The sequence below is a fragment of the Saccharomycopsis crataegensis genome, assembly GCF_037102585.1.
Source record: "Saccharomycopsis crataegensis DNA, jcf7180000000085, whole genome shotgun sequence".
NCBI lineage: Eukaryota > Fungi > Ascomycota > Saccharomycetes > Ascoideales > Saccharomycopsidaceae > Saccharomycopsis > Saccharomycopsis crataegensis.
In genome coordinates this window covers 853,517-875,490 of record NW_027043830.1, presented here as the reverse complement: position 1 = coordinate 875,490, position 21,974 = coordinate 853,517, and the positions used below count along the sequence as shown (strand labels likewise).

Here is a 21,974-nt window from a genome sequence, read left to right as displayed (position 1 = left end):
AAATCAATGAAATAATGGTTCTAGTCCCCAGTGGTGAATACCGCAATATTAATTAATGATAATAGCAGCTGCCTATTGACACTTTTCTTTTTTGTTGTTAGTCTTGGGCAACGAATTACATCTAGCAGACAACTATTAAACTGTAATAAACATATAAACGAATTCCAAAAGTTTAGGAAGACCTTGATGTACTGAGTAGTAATAACTTCGAAATTCTCATAAAATATTCCTGCTGTTTGAATCCATCGTTTTCATTCTTAATTGGTTACATGGAGCAAAAATGACTTACTTTCTAAATTAACGATCCCGAAACAAAAAGGAAATATACAATAAAAAGAGAAATAGAAACGAAAAAAGAAAAAACGAAAAAAGAAAAAAAATGGCACAGGAGCTTTAGTGTCTTTCACATCATTCCAGTGGCTCTTAAATTATCTTGAATGATCAAGTCTGTTACTGCAGCCAATACAAACTTCATCAATTTGGTATCAGTGGCACAGGTTCTATGAACGTATACGCTCTTTTTGGTCCGGTTAAATCTCAAGAAGGTATCCTCAAAATACTTCATTCCTTCCTCAAAATTACCAACTTTACCGTTAAAATCAGGTAAGTATCTCTTCATGGGAGATTTCTTGATTTTCTCTTCGAACAAATCAGTTTTGTTCAAGAATAAAATGAACGGTGTATTGTAAAACCATCGAGAGTTGACCAAAGTTTTGAATAACATCATAGCTTCGTGCATTCTATTTACTTTATTATCCTCGAATAGTACCTGGTCGTATTCCAGGACTGCCAATACAAAAAGCACGGCGCTAATATCTTCAAATGACTTCAACCATTTCTTTCTCTCGCTTCTTTGACCACCGGCATCTAATATCTTAAAATCTTCGCCATTGATGGTGAAAAGACTTTCTTGAATTCCCGTGGTTTTAATTCTCGCAGATAAAATATCAGAATCGGTAGCAAGATAGTGCTCATCTACAAAATTCATGATATTGTTGAAATAATAATCAGCATTTGATTCCATTTGAAATTCATTGCGACGGGCCCATATTTTTGCAATTCCAGAATCTTTGGTCCAAAGCTCATAAATTGCCAAAGCCACCTCATATCTTGATACCACTTTTGCTGAGTTATTATTCCGATTTTTTCCAAGGAATCCCGTTAAATTGCCGTCCAAGTTGCTGTTGTTGGTAGTTCTTGCATCAGAAGTTTCCAATGAATCACTATCAAATTCTTCACTTTTCTTATATCCTATTGATTCATTAAAGAAAAGTGTATCAGTTTCTTCATTGTCTAACTTCTCGTCAAATGCTTCGGTTCTTCCGGTGCTATCTTTCTGTCTTTTTAACTGACTTCCAGGACCATATTTTGTGATGTAATCGTTGATGAATTTGTTGCCTCCCGCAGCGTCAGTATCAATATTCATCAATATGTTTCTCTGATAGCTTGACAAGTTATAACGATGTATTTTTAAGGAGCTGGTAAGCTGATCACATTCTAGTGGAATCTTTGCTTTTCTTGCTTCCGCAACCAATACACACATACAAGTGACAGCGTCGGCCCAGATTACTTGGGTATACTTGGCCCTCTCTTCATGACTGAAGCCATTTTTGTGCAAGATCTTCAACTGCTTCAACACCGTTGATTTCCCACTTTCACCAGCTCCCAAAATAAGGATTTTCTTGCATTTCCGCTGTTTATTGGATTGATTTAGAGCTTCGGTGATGGCTCTGTCTGCTTGTTTTGCCTTGTATAAAGGGTCATTTATGTCTAGTTCTTTACTGGCAAAGCACCCCATGATCTAACAACTAGCTATTGAGCAGGGGAAAGCGGGTATGTGGAATGATGGAATAGAAGAGGACGGGGAGATTATTTTACTTACTCTTTGTTGGTATCTGCAGAATCAGTTATCTGGCGATTATCGATCCTTTTTATAAATACACATTGCTACGAAATGGGGCTCACTTTGCAGATCATTCATCCTGTTGGGCTGCAATAAAAATATTAGTGCGGGTGAATGCACAGATATAATAAATAGCTTGAATATTTGGCATTGTGAGGAAATATAGTAGTGAAATTTATTTATTTATTTGAATAATATTGTTTAATTTTTTATTTTTTCTTGCAGTCTTAATGGGGTTTCTTGGTGTAAGTAATATTATCATGTCGTTTGCAAAGCCAGCATGTTTTGAGGTGTGAAAAATTAAGGATATTTTTGGGTGACACACACGTACTAAAAAAAATGAGTGTCTGATTTCAGTGTCGGCCCCTGAGTAAAGCATTCTCTTCACATGTAGGTAGTGTTATTTATTTATTTAAATCAAAAATTATCTTGCGGATGAAAGCTTTCATTCAAAACGTTTCTTAGTAACTGTATATCCTCGTCCTGGCCCAAAATCGGTTTTGCTGATTGAGTGGTTATTTCTTATGAAACCATCTATTATACTAGGAAAGGAAAACATATTTGTACATTAATTAAATATAAACATTGAAAAAAAGAGAAAGCTCCATTATCAAATACAGGCGAAAATCAAACAGGAAAATAATTGAGAATCTATAATACCTTTTTATAAAAAAAAGGTCTCTACGCATCTCGAATTGACTAATTTTTGTGAGCTTTTTCAAATTACGATTTCAAATCTGTAATAACGCCATTCATCTTCTTTTTGATGTCATGATACTTCTTCAATTCAAGCATTGAGACACTGGCCTTTACCTTCGCTAATGAATTTTCAAAATCTTCCATACTAACAACGTTGACCTCTTCTTTACCTTCTTCTTCATTAACTTCTTCATCTAGTTGCTCAATGTTTTTATAAAATCTCTTCTTCAATGCAAAAACACCCGCTTCACGTACAAGTGCTGCAAGATCTGCACCTGAAAAATATTTGAGTTTATCATCTCTGGCAATTTTCTCCAAATTGACATCATCCCCGATTGGGGTCTTGTTAGAACTGACAATCGTCTGTAAAATCTCCAAACGCTCATCAGGAGTTGGTAATTCAACATACAAAGTCTTGTCTAATCTCCCAGGTCTCAACATTGCTGGATCAATGATATCTGGTCTATTAGTCGCCCCGATTACAAAAATTCCCTTTCTATCATTCAACCCATCAAGTTCCGTCAATAGAGTGTTGACGACCCTTGATGATGATTCGGATAAGGAGGTATCACGCTTAGGAACCAAAGCATCTAACTCATCGAAAAAAATAATACATGGAACCGAAGCTCTGGCACGATTGAATACTTGACGCACTGCCTTTTCTGATTCACCCACATATTTGTTCAATAATTCTGGTCCCTTTATTGAGATGAAGTTGGCTCTGGATTCATTGGCCACAGCTTTGGCAAGCAATGTTTTACCACATCCCGGTGGACCCCAAAGCAAGACACCCCCTGGAACAGTAATCCCAAATTTCTCATAAAGTTCAGGTCTCTTAATAGGTTGCACCACGGCCATGTGAAGTTCGACCCTGATGTTAGATAACGCCCCCACGTTAGACCAACTAACGTCAGGTATCGTGGCAAAACCTTCACGCTTGGCTGTTGGTTGAATGGTAGGTAATGCACTAAGAAAATCATCAAATGTGATACTGAGAGGAGCTAATTGCTCAGCAGTCAATGATTTTGGATGAAGCTTCAAAAATCTTTGGATTGTGGATAGTTTCAAAAAGTCTTCACTATTGATTAACGCCAAAGTTTCTTCATCATAAAAAGGAGCAGTTGCTTCAGTTACTGTTACTATATTTGTTTCTTCATCAATATCCATAGCATCAACATCATTTCCATTCTTCAAAAGTAACTGAGATTCATCAGAAGTGCTGATAACAGACATTGTGGTAAAAATTCTTTTAATGGCACAAATACCTGCGGCAGTAGCCAAGGCCTTCAAATCTGCCCCAACATACCCTGGAGTGGCCTTAGCTAACCTTCTGTAATCTAATTCCCCGTCAATCTTCAAGCTCTTGGTCATCGCTTTCAATATATGCACTCTTGAGTCTTCTGACGGAACATTAAGGCAAATTTCCCGATCAAATCTTCCCGCTCTTCTCAACGCTGGATCAATAGCATCCGGTCTATTGGTTGCCCCAATGATCACAACAGGTTTACCACCATTCTTTTCCATTGAAAGTTCATCGATACAAGTTAATAATTGCGCTACAATCCGCTTTTCCATCTCACGTTGAGCACCATCTCTTTTTGGGGTGATGGCGTCAATTTCATCCATAAATATCAAGCAGGGAGCAAGCAGCTTAGCCTCTTGAAATAATTCCCTGACTTTCTTTTCACTTTCCCCACTCATGCCACTAACTATTGATGGGGCACTGATCGACAAAAATGGTACCTGTAAATCACCAGCCAATGCGTTAGCTAACGTTGTTTTCCCACACCCCGGTGGCCCATGAAGCAAAACCCCTCTTGGTGGTTCGACACCGGTAGACAAATAGATCTCAGGATGAATTATAGGCATACCAATAAGTTCCATTAATTGACCAATGATATCATCCATCCCACCAAGCTGAGATAATGATGCATTTGGCGGACTTCTATCCTTTTGTCTTTTGGAAGCACGCCCACTATTTAGGGCATCCTTGGTACGCTTTTTCCCGCCGCTAGTCTTAGAAATAGCTTCAAGGGATTCTTTATTTTCATTTGAGATGTTGTTTTGGCTATTGTTGTTTGTTGGTGCTGAGCCGGAAACTGGGCCATCAATATCCCCATTGTTTTCATGTGGAGCATTCATCATATCATTTTCTGCCATTTCTTCTTGAATTTTCAATTCGCTAAGTACCCTTTCAATACTTTTTTCAATCAAAGTACGTTTATTTCTAGCCAAAGAAGCATCATGAGAGACCACATATCTTAGGGCCTCAGAAGTGGTGATACTTCGTATGAGCTTGTTTTCATCATTATTATTGCTATTTTCTGCATCATCATCACCATTCTCCTCCTCATTATTGTCGATATTCACACCATTCAATTCGGAAGAGGTATCTTTTTTGTTTTGTTGTACTTTCTCCTCAATTAATCCATTAATAAGTTTGAGAATTTTCCCATCAAACGATTGAGTTAAACTTATACCCTTTTGGCGACCCATGGTTCAAGCACTATTATTGCGCTGCTTAAAGTTTCACTTGTGTAGTTGTATTACTTATTTTTTCAGTCAATCTAGCTAAACCACGCCCGGTTTTGAAAGATGTATTATCAAGCCTTTGATTCAAAGGGCATCACGATGGAAATTTTTTTTTTTTTTATTTTTTTACCAAATTTTTTTCTGGGTGCAGTCAATCATGCAGGAAAAAGTTTTAACATGAGATGTCAAGCCTATAAATTCCTACGAATGACCTTTGGTCTGTAAAACCAGGCTGGAATGCGTATGAAATTTGTTGTAAATCACAATTTGAGTGGAAGGAGCATTAGCCTCTCCAAAAATGGGGAATTCATTGTTTTTGAGCAATTTTGAAAGCGATGATTTCAAATGATTGTGTTTCACCAGGGAAGTTTCATGACTCGCATTCAGGACGGTCAAGTAAGTAGGAATTGAAAAACTTAGGATCCGCAAGTCTGTTGTTGTTCAACCTATTTATGATTTTCCTCAGCAATAATATTCGTTGAGATGTTCCATCTTTGTGCTCTTAAGAACTTTCACAGTGAGGTATCTACCATTATGGTCATGGTATGGCTAGCTTATGATATTTACTGTTTGTTTCTCAAGGAAAGTGAAGATCAATAAATCATTGAAAGTCCAAAATTTCCACGCAGCTGCGAGGATTGATTTTTGCTTTCAATTGAGACTGTTTTACGAGGAGATTGATATGCACAACCAACCAATTCTTTGGTTTCATTTATTCACACAAGAAAATGCCCTAATATCGTAATAACTTGCTTGTTACAGAGTATAACACCTCTTGGGTAGGGAAAATTTCCAAACTTTTGAATGAATGGCAGAGTCGATCAGTGCTCTATCGGCTAAAAATTTCTTGATATGGCGAGTTATGTGCAACAATACTTCTTGAAAAGTTAAAGATTCATACAGAAAGAGAACGCAAAATAAAAAAAGCAATGGAATATAAATAAAAACACAGCACGGTACACAATAAAAAAATATATATATAAAAAAAAAAAAGCATTAAAGAATCAAAATGCAATTGTTCATAAATACAAAAGCATGTAGTTTCATCTAACGGACATAAACAGTGAGCTTTTCATGAAAAAAAAAAAAAGACCACAATCATTTCTTGGCATCCTCATTTTCTTCACCATCAACCACGCAAACTAAATCGGCGGCTTCAACATTGTCATTGTCTTTAACCAAGACATCACCAACAGTACCGTCATGTGGGGCACTAATAACCATTTCCATCTTCATGGCACTCAAGACACATAATGGTTGACCCTTCTTGACCACACTGCCCTTGTGGACCTTAACTTCCACAATAACACCGGCCATTGGAGCACCGACATCACCTGGCTTGTGAGCATCGGCCTTTGGTTTAACAACCTTCTCGACCTTGGAATTCTTGTCATCAACAGTGACTTTACGTAATTCACCATTCATTTCGTAGTAAACAGCCTTCTTACCTTCAGCAGCATCGGAAATGGCAGTCATCTTGAACATAAGAACCTTACCCTTTTCGATTTCAATACTGATTTCTTCGTCGATCTTTGGAGCAGCCAAAAAGTAACGGGTTGGAATCACTGACAAGTCCCCATATTTGGCAAGCATACCTCTGAAGTCTTCGTAAACCTTTGGATACATGTTGTAAGAAGCAACATCATCTTCGGTAATATTGTCATATCTTGAACTCAAATCTTCACGAATAGCGGTCAAGTCAAAAGGAGCCATTTCCAAACCTGGACGAACGTTGAGCTTGCGACGCTTACCACTCAAGATATCAGATCTCAAAGGTTCAGGGAAGCCACCCACTGGATGACCAATCTTACCTTCAAAGAAATCAAGCACACTATCTGGGAAATCCAAGGATCCAGCAAGTCTCTTAACATCATCGGAAGACAACTTGTTACTGACCATAAATTGTGCCAAATCACCAACAACCTTGGAGGTAGGGGTAACCTTGACAATATCACCAAGCAAATAGTTGGCTTCACGGTAAGCCTTCTTGGTTTCACTCCATTGAGCACCCAAACCAACTTGTTGGGCTTGGAAAAGCAAATTGGTCAATTGACCACCTGGAATTTCATGCTGGTACACCTCTGGATCTGGGCCCTTCAAGTCAGCCTCGAAGACAGAGTACAACAATCTCATTTGCGCCCAGTAAGCATCGATTTCCGTCAATTTTGAGGAATCCAAGCCGGTGTTAATGTCACCATCGACAGAGGCGACAAACGCACTAATTGATGGTTGAGAAGTCATACCAGACAAGGAGTTAGTGGCACAGTCAACAACATCAGCGCCAGCCTTAGCACAAGCAACCATGGAGGCGACACCAGTACCAGCAGAATCGTGTGTGTGTACATGGATTGGTAATTTAGGATACTTCTTTCTGATAGCACTGATCAAGGCAGTGGCAGCGGCAGGTCTCAAAGTACCAGCCATATCCTTGATACCCAAGATATGGGTACCCATAGCGACAACTTGATCAACAAAGTTCAAGTAGTATTCCAAGTTGTACTTTTTGCCTGGTTGCAACATGTCACCACTGTAACAAACAGTAGATTCGACCACACCGCCAGCCTTCTTGACAGCATCGACACCAACCTTCAATTGTTCCAAATCGTTAAGAGCATCGAAGACTCTGAAGATATCAACACCGTTTTCTTTGGCTCTGGCAACAAAATGGTCAATAGCGTTATCTGGCAAAGAAGAGTAAGCAACACCATTAGCCCCACGCAACAACATTTGGAATGGGATGTTTGGAACAGCAGCTCTAAGTTGTCTCAATCTTTCCCATGGGTCTTCATAGAGGAATCTCATGGCGACATCAAAAGTAGCACCACCCCAACATTCTAAAGCAAAAGCGCCAGAGAGAGCATGGCTAGTAGTTTTAGCAATTGCGAGTAAATCTTGGGTACGGACTCTGGTTGCAAGCAAGGATTGATGGGCATCTCTCCAGGTAGTGTCCATAACCAAGCAGCCGTTGTTGTTACGAACGGCTTCAGAAAACGCTTCTGGGCCTTGAGAAACCAAAATTTCTCTCCAACCCTTGCTGTATGGACTAGAAACATCGATGACAGAACCATCAGCATTGTGGAGTTGTGGAACAGTTGGTTCAGTCAAAAGCTTTGGAACGCCAACTTGACCCTTAATGGAGGAGCCGTTAACAGCCAAATCAGCAAAGTAATGAAGCAATTTCATGGCACGGTTTCTAGATGTAACCATGTTGAACAAAGATGGGGTATCATCAATAAAGGTAGTCCAACAATCACCAGCAATAAATGTTTCATGGGTCAACAAAGTCAACAAAAATGGGATGTTAGTCTTGACACCACGAATACGGAATTCAATCAAGGCTCTGATCATCTTACGACGAGCGATTTCGTAAGTGGAACCAGAACAAGAACACTTAACCAACATAGAATCGTAATGTGGAGAAATAACTGATCCAGCGAAACCATTACCACCATCAAGACGCACACCATTACCACCAGCAGATCTGTAGACTTCAATTTTACCAGTATCTGGTTGGAATCCCTTGGCAGGATCTTCGGTGGTGATACGACATTGGATAGCGAAACCTCTGGTAGTAATTTTGTCTTGCAATAAACCAAGATCAGCAAGAGAAGCCCCAGCTTCGATTTGGATTTGGGCAGCAACAACATCAACCCCAGTGATTTCTTCGGTGATAGTGTGTTCGACTTGAATTCTTGGGTTGATTTCAATGAAATAGTGACGACCTTGGGCATCGACCAAAAATTCAGCTGTACCAGCATTGACATAGTTAGCAGTCTTAGCCAACTTGACGGCATCTGTAAGAATAGCATTACGGGTTTCAAGAGAAATGGTTTTAGCAGGAGCAATTTCTACAACCTTTTGGTGACGTCTTTGAACAGAACAATCACGTTCAAACAAATGGATGACATTGCCGTACTTGTCAGCAAGTAATTGGACTTCAATATGTTTTGGCTTGTCTAAGAAACGTTCGACAAAACATGTACCATTACCGAAGGCAGATTTGGCTTCACTGGTAGCACGGTTGAAAGCATCCCTAATATCATCACCTTCACGAACCACACGCATACCACGACCACCACCACCAAAGGCAGCCTTAATAATAACTGGGAACCCGTATTTGTTAACAAACTCTTGAGCTTCTTCGGCGCTTTCAATTGGACCAGGGGTACCAGGGACAGTTGGGACACCAGCCTTGTCGGCCAACACTCTGGCACTGACCTTGTCACCAACAGCGTCGATAACTTCTGGAGGAGGACCAATCCAACGAATACCAGCTTCAATGACCTTTCTAGCGAATTCTGAGTTTTCGGATAAGAACCCATAACCAGGATGGATCATATCAACCCCGTGGGCGGTAGCAATCTTGACGATTTCCTCGCTTTGAAGATATGCTTGGACTGGGGAGAATTGGCCCTTGTAACCAATTGGGTAAGCTTCATCGGCCTTGAGACGATGCATTGACAATCTATCTTCATGAGAGTAGATGGCAACTGTCTGCATTGACAATTCATGAGCGGTTCTGAAGATTCTGATTGGGATTTCACCACGGTTGGCGACGAGGATTTTTTTCAAAGACCCAAGCACCGATTGATCATCTCTGATCTCGTTGATGTTAGAGAACTTCTTGGACATCTTAGAGATATTTCTGTGTTACTGGTGTTGATGATAGAGAGAATAAGGTAAGAAGAAGAAGAAACAGAAAAAGAAAAAAACTTTTTGTCGAAAAGTACACAGGAATTGAGTTGCTTATATTTGATATCCGGGGGGCTGTCAGCATGTCATTGGATGACTGAAAAAAAAAAAACCAGAAAAATGCCGGGGGGATGACCCTTGCGCGCGCACACTGCGATGAGCTTTGTGGTGGTGATTTAATTGGGCGATTAGCAATCAATAGAGGGTGTCCTACAGATATTTGCATCTGCTTTATTTATAAACCGGGCAAAAAATGGAAGAAGAGCGAGAGACAACAAGTATGCACTATAGGAAGAAGATCTCTCCTACACAAGAGGGACATATTGCCCCATGTTTTAAGGTACAATAATAATTTCTCAGTGATCTTCTCAGTTGTTGACCCTATGACTAACGGTGGTGATGTAAGAAAAGGGGGTGCTGTTATGAGCCATTATACATTGAGGTCATGCTATGCGCATCATCTCACGTTACTCTGCATAATAAAGATTCTGCCGATTATTTTTTTTTTACAACAAAAAAAAATTCGTGTTGTTCAGAATCCTCTTAGAACTTCGCTCGGGGTACGCCAACTGATGTTCTTCGCTACTTGGGAAGCCAATGGACAAATGCACCAGTTGTCGTAGCTAGGAATAATGCTGTTTCTCAGCTGTTGAGGAAAAAGAAGTTTCCTGTTTGCAATATTAGCCCAGATTAATGGTGATAAGACCCGCCGTATCTTACCACATGACTCTCGCTTATGATTGCAGTATTATTCCTTCTCTCCGGGACAAACCCATAAATGTGTCAAGAAAAGAAAAAAAAAAAATCGTTACTATCATCTCATATATTATTATATATATTTACATATATAAACTGGTAAGTTAGAGATTGAGATATTGACGAAATTTCCATCAGCAGCTAGTAGCTTTGTTTTCATCTCTTCCTCAAACCCGGGGTCAATTAATATTTTTTGTGGTTCGTGGCCCATCGAAAGTACTAAATCCCACAAGGCAGACACTTAATAGAAATATCCCGGGGTTCGTTCCAGTAGATAGTAGTTACGTAAAAGAAATTATGCAAATATCATGAAACTTGCTTGACAACGAGTTAAAGAAATCTATTTGGATTTTCTAATGATCCACAAATCAAAACAGAAAAACTAGAGGTAAAAATATGACATATTTAGAGATTGATCACATAATAGTGTGATATGGTGAGTTCCCATATCACGGTATTTCATATCACCTAAAGAAGAAAGTATCGACTCAAGAACATAGGGATTGGTTGTAATTTCCTTTAGAAGGTGACGAAATCGTTTTTTTTTTTTTGATTCATGCTAGTACATCGTGCTAAAATAGCCATATGTTGTGAACTCTTCTTGCAGCTATACTATTTTCCCAACATGCATTGCCTGACATTAATCGTCAAAAAAGCAAAAAAATTCAACGAAAATGAAGGTCAAAAAAAAAGTATTACAATTTTAATAGAGAATATGATTTCATGAACCTTAACCTATTTTGGGTAAATAAACAGACCAATAATGCCAAACAAAACTGAAACAAAAGAAAATAAGAGATAGAAAGAAGATGAAAAAATATCTGAGAGAGAAAAAAGAGACAAACAAAATGAGTAGTGAAAAAGAAAAATGTACTAAAAAGCATAGAAATAATAACAATAAAAATGAGAAAAAGCGACAACAAAATTGTATAAGATGACTTCTGTCAAGGATCGAAAAAAAAAAACCAACTCACCATCAACACCAAATGTTGTACCATCTCCACCACCAAGGTTGACTTGCAAAATAAGCTCTTTCTTCAGCGACCTCTTGTCTCAAAACATCCAAATCAACAGCCTTTCTTCCATGATCCAAATCGATGTTTTTGAAACCATTGAAAAAGGTAAATTCCCTGTTCCAAATAACGTATGCGATATAGAAACAAAAGACGACGGGAACTGCCAAGTAAGCTTGCAAGAAAGTTGCAATTCTGTCACCAATGTTGTCTGCTAACTGAAATGGCCATGCAGCAATCCAAAATTGAGCAGCAAGAACACCAAAATAACCAATCAAACCATACCATGAACCAATTGTTCCAGTAATACTGGTGAATGCCAATTCATCAGTACCTCTACCTTGAACAGTCAATGCTTTTCTAAATATGATATGACAAGCGCAAATAGAACCCCATGTCATGATTGCACACAATCCAGTAATAGCCAACAACCAATCGAATACCTCGCCCTGTTTATCACTAGCAGCAAGAAAACTCAACAAACCAAAAACTAATGTCACAATGGTTGCAGGAATAGGTCTCCCCTTTTTATCAATGTAAGTGAATATCTTTGGGGCAAATCCTTGTTCTGCTAAAGATAAGATAGTTCTAGAACAGCCATAGGTGGAAGAGTTACCAACTGAAAGAACTGTAAATAAAATAATCACATTGAAGATGGATGGTAAAACTTTGATACCAGCATTAGAGATGGAAATGACAAATGGGGAAGCTTTAGCACTATAAGAAGATGTGCCTAATCTGCTATCGTTATAAGGAACAAGCAAGCCAACCATTAAAACAGAAAGGAGAAAGAATAATGTGATTCTCCAAAACACTTGCTTCGAGGCTTTTGGTATACTCTTTCTAGCATCAACGGTTTCAGCAGCGGCAAGAGCACACATCTCAGTACCAGCAAATCCAAACGCAGCTGTTACAAAAACTGAACAAAGACCTTTGAATCCATGGCGGAAAGCACCTGGATTATGCCAATATTTTCCACCGATGAACTCGTGGTTTGGACCACCTCCAGAAACCAAAATTATCCCGAGAATGATGTAACCAATGATAGAGATAACTTTGACCAGAGAAAAGAAGAATTCAGCTTCACCATAACCTTTACCACCAAAGAAGTTAATGAAGACAATCAAGGAGTAGAAAATGCTAACCCACGCAGCTGGACTAATCTTATCATTCCAGTATTGAATTACCATACCAGCAACGACTAATTCAAAAGGCAAAATGACAAGCCATTGGATAGCGTAATTCCAGCCCATCGCGAAACCCCAAGCCCGAGAGACAAATCTAGAGTTATAAACAGAAAAAGCCCCAGATAGAGGATATGCGACAGCCAACTCACCAAGTGATTGAACAGTAACAAACAATAAACTACCTAAAATTGTTGTTAGTATATGTGTGGAGAAACACATCACTTGATGAAACATGAAAAATTAAAACATACCAATAACAGCATAAGCAATGAAAGTCCCAGCAGGGCCACCAGCCTGCAAACAAGCACCTGAACCAACGAATAAACCAGTACCAATGGATCCACCAATGGCAATCATTTGTAAGTGTCGATTTTTTAAATTTTTCTTCAACGGGGATTTTTCAATCTTTTGCAACTGCTTTTCATGATCGGTCAAACCTTCACCTGTGATATCAACATCGGCTCTTTTGAAAGAATCCTTGAGGTTGTACCACCACCCACCGCTTGGTTGGTCGTATGGGATTGAAGAACCTTCGCATACTTCACTTGTTTCAACTTCAAATGCAATTTTTTCCGCAGACGATTTCTCTATCATAGTGAAATGTGTTTTATAATATATAAGGGGATGTAGATATATAATCTATATTATATATTCTTGGAATACTATAACAAATTTCAATGAAAGATTTTTTATGAAGAAAATAAAGGATCCCATCGATGTTTTATGCATACACTGCATAATATCATTTGGCAGATTATTTCGTTATCTGATCCTGTGAAGCTTCTTTATCTTTCATTGCGATAACCAAAAGCCATTGGTTTTTATGATTTGATAATAAATGAAAGGCATCACTACAGACCTGCATCCCTTTATTACAATTTCACATTTATATTTCATGCAGATAATTCCAGTTTAGGAAATACCCGAACATCTTGGTCGGTGAGAGATTCTGATTTCCACCGCCACCTGCGGATTAATTTTCGAAGTATGTACATTGTTGTTGAAAATGAGATATCACGTAGTTACTAAGTTTATGAGGGAACTTTTTGTGAGTACAAAGGAAATTTATGTGTCTTTTGTTGTGACACAGTATCTCCGAAAAAGTGTAAGATTTCAATATTGGTAAATGGTCAAGTGCTTGCATATATTGTAAGATTCACACGTGTTTATTAACCATTAATTATGAGGTGTTTCCTGCTGTTGATCGGTTATCCAGGACATAATCATTAATGATTTATTATCTTGATTGTGTTGAATTCTGGATTTAGAATGCTATTATGCAGGAGCGGGAGGGATAGGGGGCTGAACATTAGAAAGGGTATTGATTGTTGGTTGGATATGATCCAATCTTACGTGCCGATAGCGGATGTTTCCCTATTGGGAATCTGTCGAAGTAAGGAATAAGAGATCTACAAAAACCCAAAACTATTGCTAACCATCCCCGCAACTTTACATTAGACTTTCATATTATTCAATTGCTAATGAAATCTTTCTATTTGGCAGAAATAATGTGGCATGGTGTTACACACAGCTTCCAAAATAACTAGAAACTACAGGTGAAATCATACTTGGTCTTTATGTTAGAACCTTCATACTATTATTTCTGCATAGAAAAAATTGGTATAATAAAAATGTATTTGAGATATTATCATCATACGATGCGGCTATCATCATCCGAGCAAGCAGGTAATGTCTCTGTTGGCGTTTTCGTGCTTGGTATTGGTGGCTGTACATTTACACCATCCAGATTGCTATTTGGTACGTCTCAAACCCCCACATAATCATTTATTACGATATTAGGACATCTTTGGTATGTGTAAAATTACATTAATCCGCTCAAAAGTTTATTCGTAAAACAAACGTATTCTTTGCAATGCCCCAGATAAAAGTTTCTGTGCTTTTTCTTTCTAGAGCATCTTCGAGCCCTATTTTAATTAAGTGGAATATCTAAATGTTATTATTATGTATTGACACAGTTTTTGCAAGATGAATAAACATTGGATTGATCTTCTACCAACGTTATTTTTACGCATTGCTTAATAGTCAATTAATGAGTAAAGTAGTGGCAAGTTATCTATCAAGATACAATACATGGCAGTTTAAAATTCAGATAAATGAATCGAAATCTTTGACACCCCTGGCAAGCCTTTGTCAAACCTTTCTGTGGCAAACCTTTATGGTTATAATATAGACAGATGCACTTTGCTCACCAGGGGGGGTTGTTTGTATATCAAGAAGATACTCTTGATATATGAAGAAAAACAAACACACAACTTAATCATCTACAAAAACAAGGAAAGAAAGATCATAATTTAATAAAATTAAAAGGATTATTAAAACAATAGAGAGTATACACTTTTCCAAAACGCACACAACTAAAAAAAAAAAAAGAAGAAAAAGAGAAGAAAAGAAAAAGCGCGACCCTGGAAATTATTTGGAAGAGCAAGCACTCAGGTATTCATGTAAGTACTTGGGTCGACACCTTCATCTGGGAAATCAGTGATTTTAACATCAAATCTTTCTTGGATCTTTTCCAAAATCTTTTCGTCTTCTTCATTGGCAACAAAACTGATAGCCAAACCCTTAGTACCGAATCTACCAGCACGACCAACACGGTGCAAGTATTGATCAGCTTCATTTGGCAAATCATAGTTGATGGCAACGTTGATACGTTCGATATCAATACCACGGCCAAAGACATCAGTACTGACACAAATTCTCTTGTTGAATTCCTTAAAAGACTTGTAACGGTTGATACGTTCTTCCTGAGGCATGTTAGAATGAACGGCAATGGATGGGAAGTTGCAGGAGCATAACAATTGGTTGAGTTGTTCAGCACGGTTGGTAGTCTTAACAAAGATGATAACTTGGTTGAATTCCAAAGAGTCCAAAAGATCAGACAATTTACGGTTCTTTTCATTTTCAGCCAACTTCAAGTAGTATTGTTGCAAACCGTGCAAAGTCAATTTAGCTTCATCGTCAACGTAAATTTCCAAAGGATTTTGCATGAACTTCTTACAAATTGGTCTGATTTCTTGGGACAAAGTGGCAGAAAACATCATAACTTGCTTTTGGTGTGGAGTTTGTTTGAAAACTTCTTGCACGTCACGACGCATATCAATACCTTCCAAAACCTTGTCACATTCATCAATGATAAAATTCTTGATGTTGTTAACTCTCAAGTACTTGTCACGAACAAGAGCCTTTAATCTACCTGGAGTGGCAACAACAATGTGTGGACAAGTTTCCTTATTCTTCAACAATTCTTCATCCTTCTTGTAGTCGGTACCACCGTAAAAGACAGCAGTACGGATGTCTGGAATATACTTGGAGAAACGAGTGTATTCGTTACGAATTTGGTAAGCCAATTCACGAGTGTGACAAATGACAAGAGTGCTGACTTCACCATCAACTGGTTCAATTTGTTGAAGGGAAGAAAGAACAAAGACAGCGGTCTTACCAAGACCAGACTTGGCTTGACAAAGAACATCAGTACCCAAGATAGATTGTGGGATACAAACTTGTTGAACTGGAATGATGGTTAATGTTAGTTAAGCTCTTTCTGAAGAGTTGACAATTAAGATGATATTGTGTTTGTTTGTGTGTATGTTCTTATAATAATAAGAAAAATGTTCTCTCAAAGACTTTAATGGTGGGTTTTTATTGTTTAGTTGGAGTGATTAATCAAGAATCATAATTTTTCTTTTTGATCAAATGGCGCGTAGCAAATTGTGCTTTAGATCCATAATCATTTGTTCCTGATATCATGATTTCTTCTTTGGAAAAACATTTATGGTTTGAGAGTAATCTGTTTTTTCAAGGTCTGGAAATTGGGCTTCAATCAGCAGAAAGTTGGTATTTTGAAGATTGTAAACAAATTGATAGAATGACTTGCAAGAAAAAAGTCAGGAAAGACAAAAAAAAACGGTAAGCAAAAGTAACGTATGGTAATAGAGAAGGATAATAAACAAATTCTATCACTCACTAGGTCTCTGTCATGAAAACAAGAGAGCACAGGCAGGGAAAAAAATGAATCCCGATATGCAAAGGCAAATAGAAATCCAATAAACTTCTCTAAATTGATTGGCTCATTCCCCCAGGATCAAACTTTATTCATTTCAAGCCAATTATCTGTGTAAAGAAAATGAAAAAGAACGAAACCGTAGAAAGAGCAGCAAAACAATTCCATGACAAAAAAAGAAAAATGTGAAGGCATTTGGGTTCAAAAGGAGCATTAACACCAAAAAAATAAACCAGAAACTGATAATTTTGATCCTAAATTGAAGTTTGAAAATCTCATTTATACCATATTTGTTTCCAGGTGGGGAAACCAAAGAATGAACGCTAGAACAAATAATAATAAGCAAACTTCGACCCAAAATTCATGCTCTCCAATCCAATTGAAATAACTGCTGATCCTTCAAAACTAAACAATAATTCAGAATTCAATGTGACTCAACAAAATGTTGATAAAAAAAAAAGCTACGCGTCACACTCCTCCATTTCACCACAAAAAGTTGATAAAAGCCCTTTTAGTCCAAGTTCCTTTAAGCCTTTTCTATCATTCAAAAATACTAGAATTCTTATCTTTGAATGTGATCTTAAAACATTTAATCTTTGATACCATGCAATACAGGATAAATATTCATCACTGAGGGGCGGCTCATTTAAAGTTGATAATCACGAAACCTTTATCCCAATCTATTTTCAAACCAATAGTCCAATTCAATTTCCAAGAGATATTCTCCGCTATGTATAAGATCATAATGATCAAATTTCCTCCTTTCCAAAATAAATATATAAACACACACACACACATACATATATATAAAAATATATAAGCACACAAATATCATCATGTCATGTAGTAATAATATGGCTTAAAAAGTTTCTTACCTTCAGATGGATGTTCAAAACCACAATCCACAATGGCTCTCAATAATTCTGGCTTCAACAAGAAGTCCTTGAACCCAGTGGCGTGAATACCAACGTAGGAACCCTTCTTATCAGCTTCTCCACTTTCGCCAGCTTCTTCGCCACCTTCGGTGGTAGTTGGCTTGGTGTTGGTGACTTCTTCAGAGTCAGAATATTCAAGGAGATCTTCTTCACCTTCGTGAGACATTGTTGCTAGTATTTAGAGAGAAATGAGATTAATCAATTGATTGATTGATGGAGAGAGAAAATCAATCAGAAGAACTGTGTTTTTCAAAAAATTTCAATTTTTTGGGGGGCTGTTTTTTTTTTGCGCTTCACTGGAGGAAAGCGGTTCTACAAGGGTAAAAAGGTGGCAGGTGGGTTGTAATAAGGCCGGGTAATGTATATGTGAGCGTTGCAACAATTTGAGTGGAAACAATTATGGCCATTCAAAACCCAAAGCATTCAAGCTGTCAAATGAAACAAAGTTACTACATTCATATTAGACTCAGGCGCTACCAAAAGTGTCGCCGGTGATACCAGTCTATTAGAGAACGTGCAATATCAAAAAACAGAATTGGCAACATTTGGTGGGACATCAGTACAAGATACGGTGATGATACACATATAATCGTTTGGAACCATCTTTCTTTTTCACGGAGAGTGTTTTCAAGCCAACAGCTTTTGCACTTTTATCCTCGGTATTGGTGAATGAAAAGATCAATATTAATGCTAAGTAAGCTTCTGGTATCCGGAAAAGTTATTAGCATCATACATATTTGTTATTATTACTCCAAATATGAATTTTTTTCATGCCTCCATACTCAGGAATATGAGCTTCCCAACATTAAATTGTTTTTATTACTTATATATAGGTTACTTTTTTCATTTATCTTTGTACAATTTATCAGAGAGAAATCTTTGCTGCTAATTGCTTCTTGAAACAAGAACAGACTGGAGTATGCTCGGTATTCCATTCATAGTTTTCTATGTCCGATGGAAAGAGTACTCCAGTGATTGGATATTTTTATTCTTTTTTGTTGAAGGATAAATTTTGGTTGGATTTTTTTTTTTTGATATATTCTTTTAATTCCGTGATATTGTTATGGGGTGAAGGGCTCCATAATATTGAAAATGGACACTGGCCTAACTACAAAATATTCGTGAGCTAAGTATGAGAGGGCACGTTACTAAATAATTTAAGAGTTAAATGTTGTAGTCAATGACAGTCCAATCGCCACAAAAAGTAAAACGGAGCATCTACTCTGTAGGCAATATACATCTTCGTATTTCATACATAATTCAACTCTCTTAATGATTATAGTATTTGCGGCATGTTTTTTTGATATTTCTATACGTCTCATTTCCAACACCCCATTTACGATTTAATCTTCAATTAAACTTGATCTGATGTGTCCTTCTTCAATAACTCCGGACAGGCAAAGCAGAGGTGACCTAAAGTATATACCTTTAACTTTGGCAATTGAATAACTATACCATAATTTAACTCATTCATCAAGTAGTTCCTGCAACATATTTTGTAGCTAAAAAACTTCAGGAGACCATTCTTTCTTTTTGTTAGGTCAGTTTTTTTCTACTACTTTTGCTACATTCGTGTCCTTTTCAAAAAAGAAAATCACATTAAAACACACTATTATTAAAATTACGCCAATTCCCACAATGATTGAATGGAATCTCCTACTTACATGATATAGTTTCTTTTCATATATGCGTAGCAACTCAACATCTATAATGCGAAATCGCAGTGATTGTATAATTTATTGTAAATTCAAAAATCTAAATTTGGCTAATTTTCATATTACAAATGAAATAGTAACATATTTAAATAGGGTATGGAACGAAGTATTATTTATTATGATTCACAAACAATTATAATTACAGTATATATAAATCATAAATTATACCCAATCATTAACTTAAAAATGAATAGTGACGCGTAACGTGCTGCAGGCGTTTGATTAACATTCAAATGATAATTATCAAAATAGTAGACAATAGTGAGATAAACCCGAGTATCATCATCAGAGAATATCATAATACAATCTTCAAGTGATTTTAATTTTCATAATCGCATGTTTTGTTTTTTTCGTTTTTTAAGCTGATAAGGTGGTTTTATTTTCGGTTTTATTTTCGCGTTTCTCTTGTCTTCTTCGAAGTTCTTTTGGTGGCCATTTGTGGCAAACTTTTTGATTTTTGCTTATATCTTTGTGATATATGGTCTCTGTTTAAATTTGTTTACAGTTTATCTCATACTACGCGATACTGGTAGTTACGCTTGAGCTTCTAGGTTAAAGAGAAATAAACTATTTTGGATGAATAAAAAAAAAGACAGCTAGCATTATCCACGTCCGTATGATCAAAATTCTGGTTAAGCGTACACTACTGTTAGTCATAATTCTCTTAAAAAACAGGGATTTTTTAAAATGATATATAATGAAATACACTCCTTGTGACTGAATAATCAATTAATAGCCTAACCAAAATCTCACTCACTACCTATAGTGTATAGGGTGATAACTGTACTGAATGAAGATTACAAAGCAAAACCATTCTAGAGTTCAATACTAGACACTCTGTAAGAGAGGGAAATATAACAATCAAATAATTAATTCTCAAATCTATAAAACGCACAGAAATGATCATACATCAATAATAACTAAACAATAATAAGAACACACCTAAAGGAAGATACATGGCACATATTATGAATGTCAATACAAGCAGCAAGGTAATTAATTTCAACAATTAATAAATAAACTAAAAAAGAAAACGCAAATACTAGACCAAAGAATGAAAATAAGATGAATAACACTTATGATAAGGTGACATCAGTGAAAGAAAGTACACAAATATTTAAAACAAACGGTTAATTCGACGTTTATAGCAAACAGAAAGTATTACAAAATGTGAAGTGATACGCAAAACCAGAAACATAAAAATAAATGAAATCAGACGCTTCCATTCAACAAGGCATCAATTGCTCCCTGGACACTTCCACCACTACGTCTCAAAGCATTAACGTTACGATCAAAGTCGAAGAATCCCATATCATTCAATTGCCTAAGTTGAGATTCGTACCTCTCTTCAGGTGGTCTGTTGTCGACTGGAGCTTGGGAGCCAGCACCAGCACCAGCACCAGCACCAAGCAACGAAGCTAAGAGTTCTGGATTATACATTGAATTAGTGGCATCACCTGGTTGACCAAATAATGACGGAGCGCCACCAGGGAACATGGCGGCAAATGGATTACTTGCAGCAGCACTTGTAGCGTTAGAATTAGAATCAGTGGTAGTGGTGGCACTAGCAGTTGATGCATCGTTACCTCCAACGGCTGGGCCTGGGGCAGGAAAGCTTCCGGCGCCTGTACCACTACCAGCACCAAATCCTCCAGGAGCAGAACCACCCATAGCTCTCTGCATTGACATAGCGTTACGCATCATTTGTGGGTTGGACATCATTTGTCTAAACATTGGACTTTGCAAGATCTCTCTAGCCTGTGGACCCATCGAACGAAGCATTGGGTTTTGGTTGATCATGGTGTCCAACATTGCTGGATTAGAAAGCATGGAGTTCATCATTTCTTGGAACATTGGGTTATCCATCATACTGGACATTTGATCTTCTGATGGCATACCGTCTGCTCCAAACATGTCTGCAGATGGCATTGGAATATTATAGCCAGCATAACGGGCATCAGTAAGACCAGCAAGTGGATCAGAAGCATGAGTTCCAGCAGAAATGTTTGTTGGAATATTATTATTGTTTTGATTAGAGCCTAAACTTGCTGAGGTGCTGCCGGAGGTATCAGTTTTCTTAGCGGCGGATTTCACCATGTGGATGGTATGGCCATCCTGAACTTTGTAAAAGGCCAAAGTCTCCTGATCTTTGAGCACTCTTCCGGAATAAATCAATCTCTGCTGGTCACTTGGAATAGAAGAAACTTCCGCGACTTGGTCCTTGAATTCAGAGATAGTGGTTTCCTTAGAAGCCTTGATTTCGTACTTCTTATCACCAGCGGACCTTAAATTATATATGGTTAATAATTGCGCAATGCCAGGAAATCAGGTATCGAAACCATTTACTCACTTAATGTTAATGGTTATTTCTTCAGACATTTCTGTTATTGATATTGGTGTGGGGTGTCAAAAGAAAAAAAGTACTCAAATATAGTGATAATTTACCACAGTACAAAGATTAAGTGCTCCAAGATTTTATTTTGGGAGATTTGGGTGCAATCACTGATGATCTTGAAAACTT

The 21,974-nt window shown here is 37.5% G+C and overlaps 6 protein-coding genes across 6 annotated transcripts; all 6 read right to left on the bottom strand. All coding sequences in view use genetic code 12, as the record gives it.

Moving 5' to 3' along the window:
* Positions 1 to 403: 403 nt before the first annotated feature.
* GPA1 (guanine nucleotide-binding protein subunit alpha) lies at positions 404 to 1,798 on the bottom strand (the record flags this gene model as incomplete). Its single annotated transcript, XM_064998707.1, has 1 exon — positions 404 to 1,798. The coding sequence occupies one exon, from the start codon at positions 1,796 to 1,798 to the stop codon at positions 404 to 406; it is 1,395 nt and encodes a 464-aa protein (XP_064854779.1).
* An 828-nt stretch (positions 1,799 to 2,626) lies between these two features.
* On the bottom strand, positions 2,627 to 5,098 carry RIX7 (putative AAA family ATPase RIX7; the record flags this gene model as incomplete). The annotated part of the gene is made up of 1 exon (XM_064998706.1): positions 2,627 to 5,098. One exon carries the CDS (start codon positions 5,096 to 5,098, stop codon positions 2,627 to 2,629), a length of 2,472 nt encoding a protein of 823 aa, XP_064854778.1.
* A 1,134-nt stretch (positions 5,099 to 6,232) lies between these two features.
* DASC09_051060 (pyruvate carboxylase) lies at positions 6,233 to 9,766 on the bottom strand (the record flags this gene model as incomplete). Its single annotated transcript, XM_064998705.1, has 1 exon — positions 6,233 to 9,766. One exon carries the CDS (start codon positions 9,764 to 9,766, stop codon positions 6,233 to 6,235), a length of 3,534 nt encoding a protein of 1,177 aa, XP_064854777.1.
* A 1,792-nt stretch (positions 9,767 to 11,558) lies between these two features.
* Positions 11,559 to 13,376, bottom strand: GAP1 (proline permease PUT4; the record flags this gene model as incomplete). Its single annotated transcript, XM_064998704.1, has 2 exons — positions 11,559 to 12,964; positions 13,034 to 13,376. The coding sequence occupies 2 exons, from the start codon at positions 13,374 to 13,376 to the stop codon at positions 11,559 to 11,561; spliced, it is 1,749 nt and encodes a 582-aa protein (XP_064854776.1).
* A 1,856-nt stretch (positions 13,377 to 15,232) lies between these two features.
* On the bottom strand, positions 15,233 to 17,904 carry SUB2 (ATP-dependent RNA helicase SUB2; the record flags this gene model as incomplete). Its single annotated transcript, XM_064998703.1, has 2 exons — positions 15,233 to 16,311; positions 17,679 to 17,904. The coding sequence occupies 2 exons, from the start codon at positions 17,902 to 17,904 to the stop codon at positions 15,233 to 15,235; spliced, it is 1,305 nt and encodes a 434-aa protein (XP_064854775.1).
* A 2,761-nt stretch (positions 17,905 to 20,665) lies between these two features.
* DSK2 (ubiquitin domain-containing protein DSK2) lies at positions 20,666 to 21,832 on the bottom strand (the record flags this gene model as incomplete). Its single annotated transcript, XM_064998702.1, has 2 exons — positions 20,666 to 21,737; positions 21,804 to 21,832. The coding sequence occupies 2 exons, from the start codon at positions 21,830 to 21,832 to the stop codon at positions 20,666 to 20,668; spliced, it is 1,101 nt and encodes a 366-aa protein (XP_064854774.1).
* Positions 21,833 to 21,974: the final 142 nt, after the last annotated feature.